At 42.7% G+C, this 9,461-nt stretch overlaps 2 protein-coding genes across 3 annotated transcripts; one reads left to right on the top strand and one right to left on the bottom strand.

Moving 5' to 3' along the window:
• The first annotated feature begins 53 nt into the window (after positions 1-53).
• On the top strand, positions 54-5,619 carry LOC110524751 (probable rRNA-processing protein EBP2). Of its 2 annotated transcripts, none has more exons than XR_002473645.2 (10): positions 54-406; positions 502-585; positions 720-895; positions 1,017-1,140; positions 2,952-3,041; positions 3,148-3,223; positions 3,359-3,488; positions 3,622-3,817; positions 3,970-4,077; positions 4,204-5,619. XR_002473645.2 is itself a non-coding variant. In XM_021604649.2 (10 exons), the coding sequence occupies exons 1-9, from the start codon at positions 128-130 to the stop codon at positions 4,015-4,017; spliced, it is 1,203 nt and encodes a 400-aa protein (XP_021460324.2). In that variant the 5' UTR covers positions 54-127; the 3' UTR covers positions 4,018-4,021; positions 4,204-5,619. The 2 variants fall into 2 exon arrangements, 1 of the variants encoding a protein (XP_021460324.2); XM_021604649.2 differs by having other exon boundaries at positions 3,970-4,021.
• Positions 4,680-6,758, bottom strand: fam183a (family with sequence similarity 183 member A). Its single transcript, XM_021604651.2, has 4 exons — positions 6,490-6,758; positions 6,325-6,387; positions 5,988-6,091; positions 4,680-5,813 (listed from the first exon to the last, which is right to left on the bottom strand). The coding sequence occupies exons 1-4, from the start codon at positions 6,626-6,628 to the stop codon at positions 5,700-5,702; spliced, it is 420 nt and encodes a 139-aa protein (XP_021460326.1). The 5' UTR covers positions 6,629-6,758; the 3' UTR covers positions 4,680-5,699.
• Between the last annotated feature and the right edge of the window lie 2,703 nt (positions 6,759-9,461).

The following is a 9,461-nucleotide window of genomic DNA, read 5'->3' as shown; positions in this document are numbered from 1 at the left end:
AATTACATAATAAGTAACGAATATAACTAATTAAAGCATAAACCTATATCATTATAAATCGAATATATGTCGGAAATTCACACGAAGAAGGTTTATTGTCCTCTGTTCCTTTTTTCACGAGTTATACATGAGAGCTGTAGACAGCTGCAAAATAAAACTTCGGATAGGAACATTTGATTACTTCGGGGCGGGTGTTTCACCGGAAGATATTTTCGGTGTACCCTTTACAGACGCCAATTCCTTCTCACGTCAACCGCTCCATGTGAGCACGGATTTTATGGTATTTGGTCCACAAAATCACTGTTTGTATCCAGTCATTCTCGTTAACAATACCATGGATATTATTGAAGATGACGAGCAGTTAGGTGAGACGTCTGAGCAGGACAGCGAATTATCTGACGGAGAGGTAACCGGGTATTTTATAGCGTGCTAGCGAACATTAGCCAGTTTACATTGTGTAGGTGCTTTACAAGTTACTGCTGTGTTTTTCGTTTTCATTAGCTTCAAGATGCATTCGCAAAGGGATTGTTAAAGCCTGGGTTGAACTTTACAACACAAGAACCGAAGAAGATTGTCAACAATGTGGTGAGTGTTGACATGCGCACGTGTCTGCGACCAGAAAGCCACCATTGTCTCTCATTCATGCTTTATTCGACTCATAAGTCACAAATTATTGGCTGTTCTAATATGATCCGTATTTGATTCATGGTTGTGGACAGGAGGGTTTGAAACAATGCCTCGCTGACTTTCGTAAGAACACACTACCCTGGATAGAGAGGCTGGACATGGTCAATCTCCCCGCTGATGACATCGTTGCCAAGTCCGAGGGCAGACTCGACAACAAGGCCAGCGAAGACATCAACCCAGATGACGACTTCCAGAGAGAGATGTTCTTGTGAGTGTCTATTGTCCATACAGGCTCATATCAGTGGACAGATAATTTGTTGTAATGTCATGATGCTGTCCTAGTCATAGCAATTGTAAACCATATCCTCTCTTTCATTGATCTATTCCAGTTACCGTCAAGCCCAAGAAGCTGTTCTGGAAGCGATGCCCCGGCTACTGAAGCTGAAGATAGCCACCAAGAGACCTGAGGACTACTTTGCAGAGATGGCCAAGTCAGACCAGCAAATGCAGAAGGTAGGATGTCCTGATCTGGCCTTACTCCCAGAGAGATCTTGCCATCTGTCTTTATATGTATGTGACTGAATTGCATCAGGTTTGGATTAATCTCTCTGACCCAAACTGTTGAAAAGTTATGTTGTCCAGCTATTCATTTAGCCAGTAATTTGTCACTTTTATTTGCTGAGTACAACAACCTTACACTGAAAGGCTTTTTGTGTGTGTGTGTGTGTGTGTGTAAACCTTTATTTAATTAGGCATGTCAGACGGCCTAGGAACTGCCTTGTTCAAGGGCAGAATGCCAGATTTTTACCTTGTCAGCTCTGGGATTCGCTCTTACAACCTTTCGGTTCGTGCCCCAGGTAGCCGCTACCTGCTTACTTACAATGCAGTTCAAGAAATAGTTAAGAAAATATTTACTCAATTAGCTGAAGTAAAAAATGTAAACTAAACCAACAAAATAACAATAACCACGCTATATACAGGAGGTACAGGTTAGTCGAGGTAATTTGTACATGTAGGTAAAGTGACCATAGATAATAAACAGCGAGTGTTAAAACAAAGGGGGTGGTCGATGTTTTTACAGGCTTTTGGTAGATAAATGCATGCAAACAAATAAACATTGATTTGCAAAAGGTATCGTGATGAAAATAAATATCCTCTGTAAATCACATTGGCTATGTGTTGGAGGTTGGTTCAGACAGATTATGCAATTAGAAGACACCCTGTCTTGCACTTGTGCTCTCTAAGGACCTTGCAACATTGTATCATGGTAGTGGTGTTGTAATACTGGTGGATTCTCGGAACAGATGGATTTTAAGGTTGTGGCTAGATGAAGTACAGCTGCAGTATTTTAGCTAAGCATAACCCTTTCCCTAACCTTAACCTAATTCTCCTAACCTACTACGCAAAGTCACTACTATTCCCGTAGTTGTACTTTGTAGCCACAACCGTAGAAGCAATCAGTCCCGAGAAACCATCAGTATCACCACAATGTTGGCGGACACAACTGTATGCACACAGGGGAGAAGTGTTTTGGTATTTTATGACGTTTTGCTAGATTACTCTTCATAAAAGAGAACTTTTTTTACCTAGTCCACCAAGGAGTATTCCACTGATCTAATGCCTGGTTGAGTAGTTAGCTTAAAAATGCTAAAAACTGCAATGCTTGCTTGGTAGCTAACTAGCTACTTTACCAAGGTTGGAGGCAAGACAAGTGGAAAAATAAATTGACTCCGTAGCAGAGGTTTTGGCGAGCTAAATGGATGGAGGGAGACATGCTTTGTGCAAGGCGCCAACATACACTTGGTAGGCTATCATTTCTTGTATTATAATTGCAGTAATTTCCATGATGGTCACAATGAATTGGCAGTGGGCATTCCTAACAAAGTATTAAGAATTTAACATAGTCCAAATTGTGTATGCATACGCACAGCTGTGTTGAAGAATATTGGACTGTTGGCTTTCATACTTTTCTGATTCTTAGAGCAGTTCAAGCTATTTGTCCAACTGTCAATGCATTCAAATTAATAAAGGGTGCGTACCAGAGACGCATTTGGTGGGAATTGTAGGGAGGTGCACATTCGGGCTGTTCGTCCCTCGCGGCTGTTTGTCTCAGAGCCGTGTAGCTAAGTATGTCACAATGGGGCGTTGGACTATCGACTCCTGGTGTCTGTGGACCATGATTTACACTTTACCCGGCGCGTGGCTGGCATCCAACTGAGATTCTATTTGATATGCACATTTGTCCAGCAATTTCAAATCTGGTTGACCGTCGCGGAAACACTGGTGTGGTCATGAATAATGCGATCCTTTATCTTTTCCTACAGATCAGGAAGAAACTCATCACGAAGCAGATCATGATGGGGAAGTCGGAAAAGGCCAAGAAACTAAGAGAACAGAGGAAGTATGGCAAGAAGGTCAGTCTCCTTTCATCTTACATGACAGCAGTGGGGGTCTCACTGGAATTGTACTTTTTTATTATATCCTCTTGGTGAATGTGATCTTATGAAATTGGTGTTGTAGGTACAAGTAGAGGTTATTCAGAAGAGACAGAGGGAGAAGAAGGCCATGATGTCTTCAGTGAAGAGGTATCAAAAAGGTGGGTCCTCAGTTCTGCATGTTTTGTTTACCACCCAAGTCACCCATCTTGTTTGCACTATTTTGGTTGGTAAGTTGCTTTGGGTGACATCTGCTAAATGTGATTCATAACGGTAAACACCCTCCTGTCTTGCAGGCATGACTGACAAACTGGACTTCCTGGAAGGAGATCAGAAGACTGCTAAAGGAGGCGCTCCAGCTAAAGGAGGTGCAGGGAAAGGGGCCGGTGGCCAAACACCTGATAAAAAGGCCATGAACAAGAAAGGGTAAGATGCTGCACAGACATGGGAATGTTGTTCACAATGCTTCTTCAACGACCTACCTATATTCATTGTATTCATTGCGTTTATATCAAATCTATATGTACTTGGACTAAAACTGAAGTCTCTGACTTGACAGGCCCAATGCTAAGAGGAAGTATAAAGACCAGAGGTTTGGCTTTGGCGGGAAGAAGAGTGGAACCAAGTGGAACACCAAGGACAGCCACAACGATGTGTCAGGGTTCCGAGCCAAGGTGGCTCATGGGAAAGGAGGAAAGGGAGGGAAAGGAGGCAAAGCAGGACCAGGCGGAAGGGGCCCCACCAAAGGAGGGGCTGTAAGTCACTGACAGGAAACCATGATTGGGTCATACAATATCACATTTTGAATTCAAATATTGTGTTTATAGTGTTGGTACATTTGGTTTGTTATTGAAAAAAGTTAGTTATTTTGTAATTTTGATCCCTTTTTCTTCTTCAATTCCTTCAGAAACGACCGGGCAAGAACGCACGCAAGAAGATGAAGGGTCGCTCCTAAAGAGGTGTGTGTGTGTTGTCTTTGGTCTTTGCCACACTGCATCCCAACTTCTGGAAGGAGGTAATATTAGAGAGAAGTCCTCTCTTTCTCTTCTTGATCACACACACCACCCTTCATGGAGCCCTTGGGGCAGTGGACTGATGTGGAGGCCTTTTGTGTGATGATTTCCCAACATGTCCTTCCTAGAGTATCACCAAGACTACAAGATGTCCTTCCTAGAGTATCACCAAGACTACAAGATGTCCTTCCTAGAGTATCACCAAGACTACAAGATGTCCTTCCTAGAGTATCACCAAGACTACAAGATGTCCTTCCTAGAGTATCACCAAGACTACAAGATGTCCTTCCTAGAGTATCACCAAGACTACAAGATGTCCTTCCTAGAGTATCACCAAGACTACAAGATGTCCTTCCTAGAGTATCACCAAGACTACAAGATGTCCTTCCTAGAGTATCACCAAGACTACAAGATGTCCTTCCTAGAGTATCACCAAGACTACAAGATGTCCTTCCTAGAGTATCACCAAGACTACAAGATGTCCTTCCTAGAGTATCACCAAGACTACAAGATGTCCTTCCTATTGTATCACCAAGACGACAAGCTTTAGAATGTCTCCATATGAAAACCAGACAGAGCGGTACTAAACATGCCAAATTCAATGTTTTTTTTAAATGGTTTAAACCTCTAACATGAATATGGACATCAACGGTACAATGACATTTTATTATCGGCAGTAAAATAAATCCATGTATCTTTTAAAGGAGATCTTTATACTTTGTTGTAGGGCGTCTACGTTTGTGAAACTATTTCCACAAATGTATGTCATCTAGTTTGAGTAAATACTTGATAGATTTTTGTAAAATGCACACTTTGCAAGTCTGCTTATTGACCCCCTGATTCACTACCTTTAGGGATGTGATATTTTCTAATATTGAACAGCTGTCGTGTTTGGCCTTTTCCATGTATCAATATTATTAATGTGTAGTGGGCCAATGTATTACTTTCTATAGATCTGGGTAAATGTTTCTTCTGCAAACAGGTTGCAGGTATGACAATAGTTGGTACATTTTGGGCAAGAACCCCTTCTCTAGCCTGAGTGCCAGTCTGTGCTATTATACCAACTAATTTCATGCTGAGTTTTGCTTGACAATGACTGATGGAGATGGCAAGAGCACAAACAGGGACCAGGCTACACCTGCATCTGTTTAACTTGAATGAATGATTAGTATGCTGCTTCATGTTTCTCATGTGTGGTGTTTGTTATAAACTGGGTGTTTCAAGCCTTGGATGCTGATTGACTGAAAGCCGTGGTATACGGTCTGATATACCACGGGTGTGACTATTTATTTTCACTCTTCTAATTATGTTGGTAACCAGTTTATAATAGCATTAAGGCACCTTGGGGGTTTGTGGTACATGGTCAATATACCATGGCTACAGGTTGTATCCAGGCACTCTGCGTTGCACACAAGAACAGCCCTTAGCTGTGGTATATTGGCCATATACCACACCCCCTTGGGCCTTATTGCTTAATTACAGTAGGTCTGCCTGCAACCAGTTACATTGTATTTCCTTTGGACAGTAAAGTATTATTCTTCATAGCTGTGTTTCCACTCAATTTTTATCCAGTAAAGAGACCAATGACCCAGGTTATCATAATGAAGTCTGGTAGGCTGTAGATCTAACACTGGTTCTGTGTCTGTTCTTTGAGACGCCATGCTGCATCCATGTACTTGGTGATCTCAGAGTTCTGCCGTGACCAGTTCAGTCTTCTATCGCTGCGATCTGAAACAATCTCAGGGCAGAAAAGCTATTTTAGAGGGAGGTGACAACAGGCTTAGGACACTCAGACAGGGGACATGACAACTTGTTACAACAAATACCTGGAAGTAAAGGGGACACAAATTGTCAAACCATTTTGAAAAGTAGCTATTTTCCTGCTCGTCACTCACAAAGAGGGGTTTCTTACCAGAGGTCTGGATATCCAGCCTATCTCCTGGCTCTCAGTTTGGGGGTGAGTGTATTTCTTGGTTGGCTCCAAACAAGCCCTGTGGATGGCCCTTAGGAAAGCAGCTGGGGGATAAAACAATCAGACAGGGTTTCCCAAACGGTCCTGGGTGCACGTTTTGGGTTTTGCCCTCGCACCACACAGCTGTTTCAAATAATGGAGTTGGTTATTTTAATCAGCTAGTCCTTGGGTAACAATCAAAACGTGGACACGGGGGGCCCCATGACAGTTTGAGAAACCCTGATCTAACAGACTGGCCAACATCTCATAACATTGAAGAGCTATTAGGCATACTTACGGTCCTCCTGCACTTGGTCGTGTGTCTTGTTGCCAGCCATAGGTTTGTCAGTCAAAATGTGAACTGAGAAGTGAAAGAAGATGAGAAAAAGTGGTTGTTCATCATGAAATTCCTCCTCGTTCACGTTAGTCCTCACATCTTTCTACTGAGGTGGAATGTGCTTACGTCTTTTGTACGGGTTGATGCTAAATAGCGTGTACACTTTTTGGCTCCTATTCTCTTTCTTTATGGTCTCGATGTGAATTGCGTTCTGATTAACAATATCCGCAGGATCCTTTTCTTTTGACTGCTTAGCCGAAGCCATCCTGGTTTGTATAAATTCGGATACAATACAGAAAAAAAGACGAGAGACGACGATACGTAGTGTGCAACTTTATAGCAAACCAGTCCACGACACGAAATTCAAAGTGTATCATTTGAAAAAATGATTTCGTTCTCTCGTTGCTTAGCAACCATAAACAGAAGCCCAGATAGAACGTACAGGTACGTAGTGGCCACACGAGGGCGCACAGTACTCATTTATTATCAGCAAGCAGAGCTACAGGGGCTGTTGTACTGTGCTCTTGCTCTATTAGCGGAGAGTGCATTATTTCTGTCTTGTGGGGGGAAAAATAGTAAATTACGTAATTTCTCAATAAAATGTTGTACCGACAGATGTAACCTATTTACTAATTGCAACGTCTGTCTAAGCCCACACATTGTTTCAAGAAAATTATATATTTTTAATAACCTCAAACACCAAGTTAGGCGGACCTCATTTCAAAATAGGCCATCATCACTGTCAATCGTGAATGATAGGTCTTCACGTTTTACCGGTGAAATGTGCCTTTGAACGGGGGTAGTCCTTACCAGCGCACCAGTTTGTGTCAAGAACTGCAACGCTGTTGGGTTTTTTACGCTCAACAGTTTCCCGTGTGTATCAAGAATGACATCCAGCCAACTTAACACAACTGTGGGAAGCATTGGGGTCAACATCGGCCAGCATCCCAGTGGAACGCTTTCGACAGCTAGTTGCAACTCAGTATTTGGAAGGTGTTCTTAATATTTTGTACACTCGGTGTATATGCTGCCGAGAGGCGCGACCGGTTGTTGAGTTGTGGCCGCATGAGAAAAGAAATGCGACTATTCAGCTTCAGCTAACCATCCTAAAATCTCACTAGAAACGATGTGTTTTTGGTGTAACAGTAACGTTATAGGCCTACTATGATATGCTATTATATTCGGTTCTGTTATGTAAAATACCAATTCCTTCTTCAGAAATCATTTTCCAGAAATATTTTTACCAGCTACTTTTATTCTCAAAATATAAAATGTGAGGCGCTCCCTTGCATTCCAGCAGAACAACACCATTGTTTGTTGGCCTCCATTAAACCAATTTACTTCACCTTTGGCAATTGAAAAACATCAAAGAACATGTTTTCAGATCAATTTAAACCAAGTATGCTTGTTTGATATCTAGCTAGAGGTACAATATCAAACGCTATTGTGCTTTCAATCTTTACATGATCCGCTCAATTCAGTAGACCTAGTGGTCTTAATGGTTGAGCAAGTATCCGTTCAGTAGACCTAGGGGGGTTTAATGGTTGAGCAAGTCTCTGTTCAGTAGACCTAGGGGGGTTTAATGGTTGAGCAAGTCTCCGTTCAGTAGACCTAGGGGGGTTTAATGGTTGAGCAAGGCTCCGTTCAGTAGACCTATGTGGGTTTAATGGTTGAGCAAGGCTCCGTTCAGTAGACCTAGGGGGGTTTAATGGTTGAGCAAGTCTCCGTTCAGTAGACCTAGGGGGGTTTAATGGTTGAGCAAGGCTCCGTTCAGTAGGCCTATGTGGGTTTAATGGTTGAGCAAGGCTCCGTTCAGTAGGCCTATGTGGGGTTTAATGGTTGAGCAAGTCTCCGTTCAGTAGGCCTATGTGGGTTTAATGGTAGAGCAAGACTCCGTTCTGTAGACCTAGGGGGGTTTAATGGTTGAGCAAGTCTCCGTTCAGTAGGCCTATGTGGGTTTAATGGTTGAGCCTGGCTGTATGAGAATTAGTAGAATGTGGTGACAAGGTCATGGGCAGCAGGTAGCCTAGAGGTTAGAGCTAGCAACCGAAAGGTCGCTGGTTTGAATACCTGAGCTGACAGGTGTCCTTGATCAAGGTACTTAACCCTAATTTGCCAGGGTAGCAGGTAGCCTAGTGGTTAGAGCGTTGGGCCAGCAACCGTAAAGGTTGCTAGATTGAATCCCTGAGCATTCTAGCATCTTGTCCTGACAAAATAGCCTGTTTACATTGGGAACGTTATTTTTCCAAAAATGAAAAATGCTGCCCCCTAGTTACAAGAAGTTTTTAGCCATTTTGCAACAACGTTGGAAGTGTGCTTGGGGTCTTTGTCCATTTGGAAGACCCATTTGCGACCAAGCTTGAACTTTTTGACTGATGTCTTCAGATGTTGCTTCAATATATCCACATAATTTTCCTCTCTCATGATGCCATCTATTTTGTGAAGTGCACCAGTCCCTCCTGCAGCAAAGCACTGCCACAACGTGATGCTGCCACCCCCGTACTTCACAGTTGGGATGGTGTTCTTCGGCTTGCAAGCCTCCCCCTTTTTCCTCCAATCATAACGATGGTCATTATGGCCAAACAGTTCTATTTTTCTATCAGACCAGAGGACATTTCTCCAAAAAGTACGATCTTTGTCTCCATGTGCAGTTGCAAACTGTAGTCTGGCTTTTTTATGGCGGTTTTGGAGCAGTGGCTTCTTCCTTGCTGAGCGGCCTTTCAGGTTATGTCGATATAGGACTCGTTTTACTGTGGATATAGATACTTTTGTACCTGTTTCCTCCAGCATATTCACAAGGTAATTTGCTGTTGTTCTGGGATTGATTTGCACTTTTCGCACCAAAGTACGTTAATCTCCAGGAGACAGAACGCGTCTCCGTCCTGAGCGGTATGACAGCTGCGTGGTCCCATGGTGTTTATACTTGCGCACTATTGTTTGTACAGATGAACGTGGTACCTTCAGGTTGTTTGGAAATTGCTCCCAAGGATGAACCAGATTTGTGGAGGTCTACAATTTTTTTTCTGTGGTCTTAGCAGATTTCTTTTGATTTCCCATAATGCCAAGCAAAGAGGCACTGAGTTTGAAGGTAGGCCTTG

This window comes from Oncorhynchus mykiss, chromosome 5 (assembly GCF_013265735.2).
Source record: "Oncorhynchus mykiss isolate Arlee chromosome 5, USDA_OmykA_1.1, whole genome shotgun sequence".
Lineage (NCBI taxonomy): Eukaryota > Metazoa > Chordata > Actinopteri > Salmoniformes > Salmonidae > Oncorhynchus > Oncorhynchus mykiss.
The sequence above is the reverse complement of the archived record's forward strand: the minus strand, read 5'-3'. Positions and strand labels throughout refer to the sequence as shown.